This window comes from Brachycentrus maculatus, unplaced genomic scaffold (assembly GCF_059751285.1).
Source record: "Brachycentrus maculatus isolate JH-2025_06_01 unplaced genomic scaffold, ASM5975128v1 h1tg000139l, whole genome shotgun sequence".
In the NCBI taxonomy this organism is placed as follows: domain Eukaryota; kingdom Metazoa; phylum Arthropoda; class Insecta; order Trichoptera; family Brachycentridae; genus Brachycentrus; species Brachycentrus maculatus.
The window spans coordinates 958,597-972,868 of NW_028280892.1; the positions used below are offsets into that span (position 1 = coordinate 958,597).

A 14,272-nucleotide genomic window follows, 5' to 3' on the forward strand; every position below is an offset into this window, starting at 1 on the left:
CGCGACGCCAGTTTCACATTCGAGCGTCTACCCAACTACGCCTGTCACCAATTTGAACCAATTATTTAAATAAATTTGTCATCGTCATCCGTTGCAATATTCCCGCGGGAACCAGGAGTGCAGAAGTGAGCAGTAGAGCTAGTCAGGAAGCGGATGAGTGACGCGATCGCCGATCGCCGGTCCCAGGTATCATCAGATGCGCAGTTGCGGTGCATCAGCTGCAGAGCGGCGTGTTGACGAAGTGCGCCCACGCGGGTGACGAGAGGTCGAGGCCAGGGCGGCAGAGACCCGGCCCTAGTAAAGGTCGCGGGAGCTTCCCACACTATTGGCTCGAGGCAGACCCTAATGCCATTCTGCGCGATTAGGAAAACAGAACAAGCGAGTTTTGTCTTTAATATCTTCTTCCAACCTTTATCCGCACCCAATGGTGCATAGGGCACTGTATCGTATCGATAAAGTGTTATCTTGATCGTTGCTTATATGAAGGCAAGGTGATCACTCCAGCGCTTTAGGGAATATCAAATTAATATTAGAGTGTAAAATCACTTATATTTTTTTTCACCCCCTCCTGGGAATCGGACCCGGGACCTCCAGCACGGAAGCTAAAAACGCTAACCATACACCACCGAGGCGGATAAAATAGCAGATATATCGAATCGCTAAATGTACAAGAGACATTCAAAAGGGACAAACAAAATCACTCTCTAATTTGTAATATAGTGGTGTCAGCATTAATTTTAACAGTCTAATTGAATTATACTAATGTATTTGGGAGTGCAGTCTTTTTAACTAATTGCAATAATTGATTCGGCAGTTACTTTGTAGTAAGATCTGTCCATTTTCAATTTAAGTTTTACTTGGTAAATAATAAAAAATACCACTATTTCTTAAAATCTATTGAAACACGTGTTTCGATGCATTCATCAACATACAGTGTTTAAAAATGATGCGGTATGCATCGAAACATAGATTTTATGATATAGTGGTATGAAATATGAGTAAAACTTTAATTCAACATGACTTTTAATTAAGTAAATAAAATCATTAGTGTTTATAATTTGATAGAATTGAATTGCATCAACTGTTTTTCTCTCTTTCCCTTATACATAAGCGATGGTACAAAGATACTATCCAACGAGGAAGAAAATACAAAAATCTCAATTATTTTGTTGATCCATCCGGAAATCCAACTAGTGATCTCATGTATGGTAGCAAAACATGCTTACCGCTTCAAAACAAATGCAGACATTATTTTTATTCCTTCATAAATACAATATGTGTAAAATTAAATTTAATGCTTCGCGATTAAATCACGTACGGAGCTGTCAACATATGTTATGTCCACATGCAACTATTTACCGCTTATTTGAGACAGTCAACGCAGTGAAATTATGACTTCCCACATGGTTGATTAATAAATTAATAAAAATAATGATTTTTTCGTGCCTTCGTTGGCAAAAATATTATATAATATTCCGTCGTGCTGGCAGAATAGTAATACTCGACCTTGGCATTAAACTTGCATATTTGCGTCATGTGTTTACAGTCGATGCAATTAGTATGAGTTGTAAACAATAATTTAAAAATCAATAATAATAATTGTTGCAAGTAGTACCAACTGAGAAATTTTAAACGAAATTTTAAAAGAAATTTTAAATTTTAAACATTCCCATAAACAAGTATTACAAAATAAATTTTCGTATTCAGGAGAATCCCGGAAATCTAAAATTTCTTTAAAATCTAAAAATTTTGACCCTCTTTCGAGACTTTTTTTTGTATGACATACAAAAGACTCGAGTGTATTTTATGGAAAAATATTTCATTTTTTATCATTTGAAAAAAATATATTATAAACCTTTCAATAACTCTTTTCTTTTCAAAACCATATGTTTATTTAAAATAAAAACATTTTTTTTCAATACAATACGATATTTACAGCAAAAATTCAATCACGTCAAATGTTACCTGGGTTTCGAGAAAATTAAGTTGCGATTTATCGTATGTAGGGCCTTAAAAAGACTGATGGCTGCCAGATCAGCCTGTGATTAGCCCAAAGCATATATGTATGTACATTAACGGCTCTTTTATGCTCCCACATATGTATATATACAATATATTGTAATAATGATATCACCACCTCTAATGGCTGTGCATTTGGACGTCACGTCGATCGATCGGCATCGTAAATCAGTCATACAGCACCTCGCAGGATCGTTAGATATGATCAAGCAGTTTTCCTCTCAGCATCATCAAGTATTTCAAATATTCGACAGTGGTCAGGTCGCTCCCTCCTTTCAAGAACGTCATAAATCAAAAAACTTGATTTTTCAGGAGAACGTTTTTAAAGTTTAAAAATATAACACAATGTATTAAAAATAAATATCAAGCCAATTATTGAACTATTTACTATGCAACATATATTTTTAGGTAAAACCTGAAGGTTTTTTTTTCTCCATTTGAAAAATATTTAGTATATTTAAAAAAATAATTAAAGAATACATTTTCTTCAAAATGCAAAAATAACACTTTCTGCCCTGTAGCGGGTAAATATTAAGTTAAAAATATGTTGCTTTTGCTGGGATATAGAACATTTTCTGGGCATTCCGAAAACATGCACAACTGAAAATTGACGATTTTTGATTTATGACGTTCTTGGAAGGAGTAAGCGACATGTACATTGGCGGGCTTATTGCTAAGAAACAATATATTCCAACCAGTCATATAACAGATTAATGATACTGGTGAAAATTTTGAATCATATACATCCCTTTGAAATTAGTGGGCAGATAGTGCTTATACATAAGTATAAACGGAAAAAAAACATAAATTAACAATTCTACGCACGAAAACGGTAAGCCGCAAGCTTGCCAACGTAAACACACTTAATTTGTTTGATAGTCGATGATAAACTGGAATGTATTATATACGTAGTTAAATAATTGTTCCATATATTTAAGTCGTCATTTTCTGGGAAAAATCTAACCGCATCTTCCGGATTTCCGAATTCTTTGAAAAATCTCGGAATCCATTCTTCTTACTATTTTCGTTATTCTTGGAAAAATCGATCACTCAAAAATGTGAATTTGATATATGAATATCTATCTTTGATTTTGTGGGCGTCCCGGCTGTAGTCCCATTTTGGAAATGCAGTAAAACTTCGATATAACGGACAAAAAATCTGGAAAAAGGAAAAAAAAAGCCAAGCAAAAAAGGCTTGACTTTGGTCAATCCAATGGCCAGTGTCAAGCCATCCAAGTGTACCTACACTCTGTTCACTGATATTTTACCTCTATTTTTTTTATTTTTTGTAATTGTTTATACTTTAATGAATTTAAATATTAAAAATACAGGTAAAATATCTGTGAATAGAGTGTGAAGGATCTGGTATGTAACTCCTGACAAGTGGACTCGTCGTATCTTTAATCATATATCGCTCACTCCTTTTAAGAACGTCATATATCAAAAATCGACAATTTTGAGTTGTGCATGTTTACGGAATGTCCAGAAAATATACTTTATCCCAGCAAAAGCGGCATATTTTTCTCAGCAAAAGGTATTGTTTAAGTATTTTTTCAAATATACTAAATATTTTTTAAATGGAGAAAAAATAGTCAGGTTTTACCTAAAAAGATCTGTTGCACAATAAAAAGTTCAATAAGTGGCTTGATATTTATTTTTAATACATTGTATTATATTCTTAAACTTTAAAAACGATCTCCTGAAAAATCAAGTTTTTTGAAATATAACGTTGTTGAAAGGAGTGAGCGATATATTAGTTGAAATTTCGATGGGTTTCGAAGCAAGCAGCTTCTTCCCCATAATTAATTATTCAACCCAGCATTCGTTAAGTCGCAACTTAATTTTCTCTAGATCAACGGTCGTGGAACCGGGGTAAATTACCCCAAATGGGGTAATTTTTTTTTGTGGTAATAAGGAAATTTTTCTAGTTATAAACGTGTTAGTATTTTTACTATTCGAATTGCTCTTGCATCAAAAAGTCCCAATTTTTAAGTAATTGTATCAAATATGAAGCAACAACATTTCTCCAAAAACTGAAAAGGAAACCTGAAAACCTGAATTTTCGTTTGATCCAATTTGAGAATTTTATTTTGTTTGTCTATTACATACTTACTATTTTCGTGTAACTTTTTTTTTCTTTTTTTGTAAATTAATTTAAAAAAATAAGTTTTATTTAAAATATACATTGATTGTCTTCTTTTCAAAATAAGGGCAGGGGGTAATATCGACTTACGTAAAAATATTTTGGGGTAATGGTTAAAAAAATCCCCGACCGCTGCTCTATATCCAGGTAACATTTTACGTAATTCATTTCTTTCTTAAAATCCTTTTTTGTGTTGAAAAAAAAAGTTTTTCATCGAAATAATTATATGGTTTTGAAAACAGAAGAAAGGTAAGGTGATAAAAAAATCTGTATATATTCTAAAAAAACGAAACAAAAAATATCCAATATTCTTCTAACCCTTATCCGCACCCTAATGGTGCATAGGGCACTGCATCGTATAGAAGCAGTGTTATCTTGATCGTCAAATACACGAAGGAAAGGTGATCAGCCTTCCGCTTCAGGTACCAGTCCAGGGTCATATAAAATAAATATTAGACTGAAAAATCACTAATATTTATTTGACCCTCTTGGGAATCGAAGCCGGGACCTCCAGCATGGTAGTCTAGCGCGCTAACCACTACACTATGGAGGCGAAAAAAAACGGGCGTGGAAACACCTCTATGGTGGTCCGCCGGTGATTGAATTCTGTGTTGTACTGTATCCCCTTAGTCGAAAAGTTGCTTCAAATATCGATTTTGTTTTTTTTTCCAGGAACGATTCCAGAGGCGCAGCACCCGTACGAAGTATTCCTCGGCGGTTCCTGTAATCCGACAACGTGGAGATCTGATATAGCCATACCCACGCTAGAGAAAATGGGGATTACTTACTTCAACCCTGTAAGTCTTTGTTATTGATATTTGCTATGTCGCTCACTCCTTTCAAGAACGTCATAAATCGAAAAACTTGATTTTTCAGGAGAACGTTTTTAAAGTTTTAAAATATAATACAATGTATTAAGAATAAATATCAAGCCACTTATTGAACTTTTTACTGTGCAACAGATCTTTTTAGGTAAAAGCTGAAGGTTTTTCTCCATTTGAAAAATATTAGGTATATTTAAAAAAAATAATTGAACACTACCTTTTCTTCAAAATGCAAAAACAACACTTTCTGCCCTGTAGCGGGTAAATATTATGTTAAAAATGTGTAAAATATTTTCTGGTCATTCCGAAAACATACACAACTGAAAATTGACGATTTTTGATTTATGACGTTCTTGAAAGGAGTGAGAGATATGTATTGAAATATTAGTGACATGGGTGCCCGAAGATAATTTTCTAGGGGGGGGGGGGCAAAATATTTTTCGTAATGTTTTAATGTAGTTTTAATTTACTGTAGCGTATTTGTATGGTGAACGAACGGGCAGGACACTGTAGTAATGAAGGGCATACTGTAGCAACATTTTTTTAATTAACACATAAATAAAAGTAACATGACTATTTTCAATCAATCCAGAGGGGGCCAGTGCCCCCCCCTTGCCACCTTCTGCGGGCGCAAATATGTATTTTATTTTTGTACAATTTTCAAACCGTAATAATTTTATTTTAATGACCTGATGACGGAATGATTATTCCGAAACCGATAGTCGTGAATTAGTTTTTATTAAAGTGGTATTACACAAAGTGAACGATGAATGATAAGGATAGTGTTATATTAGCATACCACAAAGTTAACGATGCTTTTAATATATATGTAATGTATATAATCTAATAATTAAAAAAAAAACAAATAATAATAATTAAAAAAATGTTTTAACATGTCGCTCACTCCTTTCAAGAACGTCATAAATAAAAAATCGTCAATTTTCAGTTGTGCATGTTTTCGGAATGCCTAGAAAATGTACTATATCCCAGCAAAAGAGGCATATTTTTAACATAATATTTACCCGCTACAGGGCAAAAAGTGTTGTTTTTGCATTTTGAGGAAAAGGTATTGTTTGATTATTTTTTTAAATACACAAAATATTTTTCAAATGGAGAAAAAACCTTCAGGTTTTACCCAAAAAGATTTGTTACACAGTAAAAAGTTCAATAAGTGGCTTGATATTTATTTTTAATACATTGTATTATATTTTTAAACTTTAAAAACGTTCTGCTGAAAAATCAAGTTTTTTGATTTATGACGTTCTTGAAAAGAGTGAGCGATGTAAGTATTTCGGCTCAACACAGGCCATGCCTAAAGAGCCGTAATACATATAGTATAAAAAAAAATATGTACCTTTGAAATAAAAAAATAAAAAAAGTAAATACAAAATATAAAGTAAGGTTTTGAGAATAGCTACCGTATCATTCTCAAGTTTTCGAGCCTTGTATGTCAATATATCAAGTATGTAAAGTTGTCCAGTGCTGGAAACGGTTGAACGCGACACGATAATGTAACCTCACTTGTGACAAGGCAATCTGCAAACATCAAATAAATCTTATCTGCTGTTTGATTTTATAGATAACGGAAGCGTTTAAAATGCCCACCCATAAAGGTGCCTATTCTTAACTCTGGTTTAGATTTTTAAACACTGTTAACAGTATTGAATACTATTTTTAAAAAAAAGATACGTCAAATTGATTCGGAATTATTTTTTTAATATAACCGTTACATTGACTTAAATCTACAACATTTTGAGTGTATAGTATTTGGACACACTCAAAATGTTGTAAATAAATTATCTGGTAAAATTATAAGCTTAAATAATAAAAATGAAAATGATATTTTCTGGCTTTCTCGTGTGTGTGATTATAATCCAGGATCCGGACCTCACATGCCAACAAAAGAGTTTCTGCTCAATAAAAAGCTTCTTTTCATCTCACTAATAGATGTCTCTAGTGAAGTTCTAGTGATTCAAGAACAATATTTCAAAGTTGGTTCATATTTATAGAACTTCCAAGAATTTGAGTAGTGTGATTGTCAATAATGGGTAGAATTGGTGAATGTTACACGTGTGTAAAGTGATCACTTAAACCAGCCTATGACGGTCGTCAGCCCCGTAAATGCCCAGACTTCCATATTCTTCTTCATCTTTGACGAGATGTCAAAAATAATATGACTTAAATCCAAGTAAAATATTTTTAAGCGCTATATCTTTAGATTTGCAATTTCAATTTTTTATGTAGCTTATAATTTGACCAAAAATTTGAGTAGTGTGGTTGTTAATTATGAGTAGAATAGTGAATGGTTGAATAAGCCCTGTAAATATTCATGTTCAGCCATGTTGAGATGTTGAAAAATGTAAAAATACATTTTTTGACATCTCAACATAGATGAAGAAGAATATAGAAGTATGGGCATTTACGGGGCTTACGACCCATAAATGCCCAGACTTCCATATTTCATACTCACCTACATATGTTGAGATATCAAAAAATAATATTAATAATAGTTAGTATTAAACGTAATATAAGGTTACTGAAGAAATAAATAAAATAAATCATTATGTGTTACAACATTTTGAGTGTGTCCAAATACTTGTTAACAAAATCTGGATTATCTCCAATTACAGGAGTTATTTTCATATTATTTTTTGACATCTCATCAAAGATGAAGAAGAACATGAAAGTCTTATAAGCCCCGTAAATGCCCAGACTTCCATATCGTAGTTGTACAGGAGAAAGTGACCAACCAACAAAACGTAAAATGTTCAGCAGGGTCATTTAAGTCACTTTTGCTTGGCAACAAAATAAACATCAATGCAGGTAGTCATTTTTAACAAGTCAATATATTATACTTCGAAGTTTAAAATCGCTTTGGGATTTTTCAGGGCAATATTAAGCTAGTAAGCCATCAAATAGTCAATAATCAAGTTTTTGTAGAAAATGCACTTGGTCACTTTCTCCTGTATGACTACGATATTCTTCTTCATCTTTGATGAGATGTCAAAAAATAATACATTATGTGTTAACTAACTAACTAACTAACCATCACGCCGCTTCGCCGCAGGGGTAGGCAGAGAGAATAGAACGCCACACCACTCTGTCTTTGCAAACATTCTTCGCCTCTTCCACGTTCATGCATCTCCTCATACATACCCGCCGATTGTTACGACTCCTAACCTGACCACTTTCAAGCATACCTGATCGTGCCATTATGTGTAAGTTTGGTAATTTTTGGTAAGAACGTCTGTAGGCATTGTTATCTGATGGAGCACTGATTTATGTTTGCAGCAAGTGGCCGACTGGTCGCTGGAGCTGATCGAGATCGAGCACCGCGCCAAGCAGTCGGCGCGCGTGCTGTTCTTCGTGCTGGACGCGGACACGCGCGCGGCGGCCGCGGCCGTGGAGGCGGCGCACCTGGCCGCTGCGCCGCGCCCGCTCGTGCTCGTGCTGCAGCCCTACCGCCGCGGCCAGCGCATCGGCGGCGAGGTCGTCTCGGACCAGTGAGTAACCACCAGAGAGCCCTCCTCCGCCTACTTTCCCCATCCCTCCCCAACCCCATCATGAACCCTCATCATGTGTCATACAGGCTAAAACTCGTCACGGACCAGTGGGTGAGCCCTCCTCCGCCTCCTTTCCCCATCCCTCTCCAATCTCATCAAATGTTACTCTATGGTATCATACATGCTGAAACATGTGCATATGCTAAAACTATTCTTACACATGGTGTCCACCCTGGATGAGCATACCTCATTCTTTTAACCCTTATCCGCACCCGACGGTGCATAGGGCACTGCATCATATAATTGCAGTGGTATCTTGATAGTTAACACATGAAGGAAAGGTGATTAGGGCCCTGCCTTTTGTACCAGTCCAGGGCGATATCGAATAAATATTAGAGTAAAAATCACTAATATTTATTTTCACCTCCCCTGGGAATCGAACCCGGGACCTCCAGTACGGTAGCCTTGCGTGCTGACCATTACACTATGGAGGCGGACATTTATTATACAGGATAAAAATAGTGAAGGACATTGGTACCATAAAACAAGTTAGGCCACAAACTGCCGGACCCTCTTCTAGTGGAACGGAAGGTCTATTGACGACAGTCAGCAGTCCGCCTTCTCCTGTGGAGTGCAACGTGGCTTTCTCCCAGCAATGAGTAAATGCTGAGAAGTTCCTGATTGGCCTACACTGAATTATCTATCAAGATTTTTTTATTCATATGTTAACACATTGCTGTCGGGCGGTTTTTTCATCAAACACGACCCTAATTAGTGTACTTATTAGGGTATGACCCTAATAAGTATACTAATTAGGGTATAATCACAACCGCAAACTCAATTCCAATTAGTACAATGTTTTTTGGCATCTCTCGCTCTACCAAAAGTAAGTAAATAGAACGATTATAAGCGTCTCCTGCTCTCTACCAACAGTATGTAAATACGCTTTTAAGCGTTTCCCGCAAACATGCGCTAAGATAGAGAAAGAATATGGATGTCTGGGCATATACAGACCTTACAACCTGTTGTTAGCTGATTTAAGTAATTACCTTATATACTGTATAAGATTCACCACTCATTCACATTTTTTTGATGAATAATTTATATTTTTTTTTTATGTATACCTCCAGCTTTCAAATAGTTCCTTTAGACAGTATTTAAAATATATGTTCCTCTTTGATTGTACTCATCGGTTTCCTAACTGTATCTGTATTCATTATCCAGGGAATACTTGGACTTGTCCCGGGGCCAGGCCATCCTGCAGGAAGTGGCGGAGAGGAGAGCCCTCCCCGTATTCACAGAGCTGGGCGCGGCATTGCGCTGCACGCAGCTCCTGCTCCGAGGTGGGGGGCCCCTGAGACCTGTCCAGTCCGCTCCAACTATAGCCAACCATCTAATGTACGTATCAATCTGGATTATTAATAAATAAACACCTATTGTTATATATCCAAAATTTAACAAGGTTTATTGCATTGAATTCCACTTTAATTTACTTATATCGCTCACTCCTTTCAAGAACGTCATAAATCAAAAAACTTGATTTTTCAGGAGAACGTTTTTAAAGTTCAAACATAAAATACAATGTTTTAAAAATAAATATCAAACCACTTATTTAACTTTTTACTGTGCAACAGATCTTTTCAGGTAAAACCTGAATATTTTTTCTCCATTTGAAAAATATTTAGTATATATAAAAAAAATATTTAAACAATACATTTTCTTCAAAATGCAAAAATAACACTTTCTGCTCTGTAGCGGGTAAATATTAAGTTAAAAATATGCCTCTTTTGGTGGGATATAGTACATTTTCTGGGCATTACGAAAACATGCACAACTCAAAATTAACGATTTTTGATTTATGACGTTCTTGAAATTAGTGAGCGATATATGATAATATGTGACCCATTTCGTCTTATTAAGACATTATCAAACACATGAGTGTTAGTTTTGGATATATAACCCTAAAATAAATACCTTATTGTTGGGGAAATATTCGATATTCCAAATTTTTAAAACTCTCTGTTTGCACACACAACTCCCCTGCTCATTTTAGAAGAGACATCTTTTGGGATAATTATGACTTACTAAGACAGGCCAGTATTAATACCTACTAAGTGTTTCTTTTTCTTATTTTTAATTTAAGTTTTACTCAGCAAATATTAGTATTTTGTGGTGTTTACTAAGTAAAACATGAATTAAAAATAGATGGATTTTACCGCAAAGTGACTGCCGAATTAATGAAATATTTTTTTTACTCTCATTTGCACTAAATGAGGGTAAAAAAAAAGATTAATAGGGCACAGTATCAAATTGACGCAATGTTTAGTTGATCGTCAATTATTTGTAGGCACGGTGACCAGTCTCACGGTTTAAGTCCAGGGTAATATTAAATAAATATTATAGTGAAAAAAACATTTATTTTGACCCTCCCTGGGACTCGAATTTAGGACCTCCAGCATGGTAGTCAAACGCAGAAACGACTACAATGTGGAGGCAGACAAAGTTAAGATCTGATGTGCTATTTTTTTTATCACAGGAAACTGAAAAAGGCATTCCACGAAGCCGATGATAGAAAGACCGGCTATCTGACCTCGGAGCAAACCCTGGACTCTCTCCGCGCCTTCACCGGCATGAACCTGTCCCTCGGGCACGTGGAGTCCCTCATCAGCAGCCTAGCCGCCAGGGTGGAGCAGGACGGAGACAGGAGAAATAGCTCCTCGTGCGTGCACTCCAAGACTAACGGAGACACGCCGCCCGACGGTGTCGACTTTGAACTGTTCTGCTCTGTGCTGGCCGAGATAATGGAGGATTCCGAATATGGCGAAGACACAAGTGAGTGGTTACTGTGTATAGTGTAACATGGTGGAGTTGTATATGTTTTGACAAAAAGCAAATTAATTGATGAGAGAATAAAAAAAACTTTGTTCAGATTTCAATTACATGGCAGAATGTGTATTTTTTTTAGGGAACAACTTGCAAAGTCTCTACTTTTAGTTGAATTAGTTTTTACTTGAGGCTTGTCTGCAGGTAGGATAGTAAAAATATGGAAGATAAATGTGAAAAATACTTCACAAACACCCAGAGTAATTGAAAATAAATATTTTTTGAATTTATTTTACAATTGGTGGAAAACGATCCCGCGACGTCAGTTTCGCAGTCGAGCGCCTACCCAACTAAAACCCTTAAGGTGACAAACAAATTTAAATTTGATTCTTGGGATAAGGAAGGTTTATGCGAAAACACGTCACAAACACCCGGACCAATTGAAAATAAATCTTGCAATTGGTAGGAATCAATCCCGCGATGTCAGTTTTGCAGTTAAGTATCTACCCAACCACGCCACGGTTTTTAAACTTTTATTTCAAATAACGTTTGCTACTTCCTTGGGTATATTATTAATTTATTATTATATTTCCCTATTACTTGTACCGCAGCGTTTGAGTGGAAAATGTTTTTGTTAAATATAAATAAAATTTATTTATTTTTCCCCCCTTGGGAATCGAACCCAGGACCTCCAGAACAGTAGCCGAGCATGCTGACCATTACACTACGGAGGCGGAACGTAATATAAGTGATTTTTTTTCACTGTAATATTTATTCAATATTACCCTGGACTATTACCTGAAGCGGAGGGCTGATCACCTTTCCTTCATGTGTAAACAATCAAGATAACACTGCGTTTATATGACCCAGTGCCCTATGCACCATTGGGGTGCGGATAAGGGTTTTAAATAATAAATATATAAATAAAATTCTGCCACTCTCGGTAGTTTCTTGTGGTTAGTATCATAGTCTATGGGTCAGGTTCAAACACAAGCCGCTTACCCATATCAATTTTTCTGTTAGCAGTAGGGGTTGATATAGCCACAGAGCGCAGAAATTGTGTTTTGTGTACCTAAATTATTAATTTGAAACTAAATTAAGTATTGAATTGAAGTATTTATTTACATAGAGAAAACTTTTTTTTTAAACCTCTTTTATTTGCAATTAACGGACTTGCAAGAAGTAAATTTTGGTTGTTCAAATTCTCTCTTTATTAATCACTGGTAAGATTAATGTTTTTAACAAATGTTATTTAGAAATTTAATTACACTCATTTCTTTTTATTTCGAAGTTTGATATATGATTTCTTAAAAATAATCCAGCAAAATTCATTAACATCTGAAAGGACTTGGATTTGATTTATTATTTATGAATAACCTGTCCTCTCACATTTGGTTTGATTTGTACATAGAAAGGAATTCTAATTAACGTCGAATGTTTTGTCAAATAATGTCGTACTTTAGGACAACTGATAGTTGCTACTTAAGCAGGAATTATCCTGTTATTTGCCGTAGATGACTAATTTTTTCATCAGCCCAACTACAAAAGTAGAATTTAAAAACTAAACTGGAGATACAGAAGATGGAACCGTGTAGTTGGTTCGATAAAGATAAATTATTAATGGAGAATATTTGTGAGGTTCTGCTAGAAGGTAGCATTGTTTAGTTTGTAACAGCTTGAATGACTAAATTTCTTTAATGTTTTTTAAAGTACATGTTTAATGCTGATGATGGCAAGGTTCTTATCGAAACCGGTTGGAGAAAAGTACCAATGAAAAGTGGTTAAAAACAACGTAGTTTTATTTTTTAAAGTGAATGACTTGAATTTACTGCATAAATTTTAAATATTAAAATCAAACACCGACTTTTAGGGTCTTCTAAGTCAGTGTTCTGCAAACTTTTTCTATTCAAGGTGCACATTTACCATATTATGGTAACATATTTACCAAATTATAGTAACATATTTACCATATTATGGTAACATATTTACCATATTATAGTAACATATTTACCATATTATGGTAACATATTTACCATATTATAGTAACATATTTACCATATTATGGTAACATATTTAACATAGTATGTTTAATGCGAGATGTGAGCCTACTTAACTGAGCACAGGCAACCAAAATTTGGAGCAATTGTGTTATTTTCACAAAACTAGAGGTTTTTTCCACGGCACACACTTTGTGGAACAATGTTCTAAGTTGCACATTTCATTTCTATGAAACATACAACAAAGTAGACCCTAAAAATCAGTGTTTGATGGAGTTCTTCAAATTAAACGCCAAATCAGTTAATAAATTAATATACTATCTTCGCATTTGCTAACAATTTACTTTCAGATAAAAAGCTAAAACATGTTTATTTGTAACGAGTGGTCAGTGAAAGGTGCGCTTCAGCTAGTAGTACTACATGACCTGTGTTAATGATTAATTTTGCAGTAATGGCAAACGGTAGGGACGCGCCAGGTTTGGATGAAGTAGAAGAGCGTTTGAGAATGTTCTTGAGATGGGAGGCGAAGGTGATATTAGACTCGCTGACGCCCACCGAGCACGAACCGGCAGAAGGCCGAGTGTTCACGTTCCCCACGGAGAGCGTCGCTCCCCCACCCTCACCTCGTAGCGAGAGCAAAGCTCAAGATCTGAGCGACAGCCAGACAAGATGGCCGCCGAGGACGACAAAATGGCGCCAGTTCTTGCAAAGCGTCCAATCCGCCATTTCCAATATTGTCTCTAAAATAGGTACCGAGATCCCGATCCATTTTTGATGTAGTGGTTTTGCACATCCCCGCGTCAAATAATACACCTGCGCTTTGTTTTATAAACGTTAGGCTCTGTCGGTTTCTACAAAAGGGTTCAAACATCATCTTGGCAATTTTTTCCTTTGCCCGAGTTGGTTTGCGCCTTTTTCACGACTGCCAGTATCCTACTCCATGTTTTACCGCTTTTTTAATAT

At 35.5% G+C, this 14,272-nt stretch overlaps 1 protein-coding gene across 7 annotated transcripts in view; it reads left to right on the forward strand.

Annotated features, from left to right (window-relative positions):
- raw (NDT-like domain-containing protein raw) overlaps positions 1-14,272 on the forward strand; it is a 178,501-nt gene that overhangs the window by 155,675 nt on the left and 8,554 nt on the right. For 4 of the 7 annotated variants that reach the window (XM_088260649.1, XM_088260645.1, XM_088260644.1 and 1 more), the window contains 4 exons: positions 4,835-4,959; positions 8,278-8,489; positions 9,714-9,887; positions 11,026-11,321. In XM_088260649.1, coding sequence (XP_088116775.1) covers positions 4,835-4,959; positions 8,278-8,489; positions 9,714-9,887; positions 11,026-11,321 — 807 coding nt within the window. Of the gene's footprint in view, positions 1-4,834; positions 4,960-8,277; positions 8,490-9,713; positions 9,888-11,025; positions 11,322-13,758; positions 14,059-14,272 lie in introns of all 7 variants that reach the window. The other 3 variants (XM_088260647.1, XM_088260642.1, XM_088260643.1) reach the window with 1 other exon arrangement.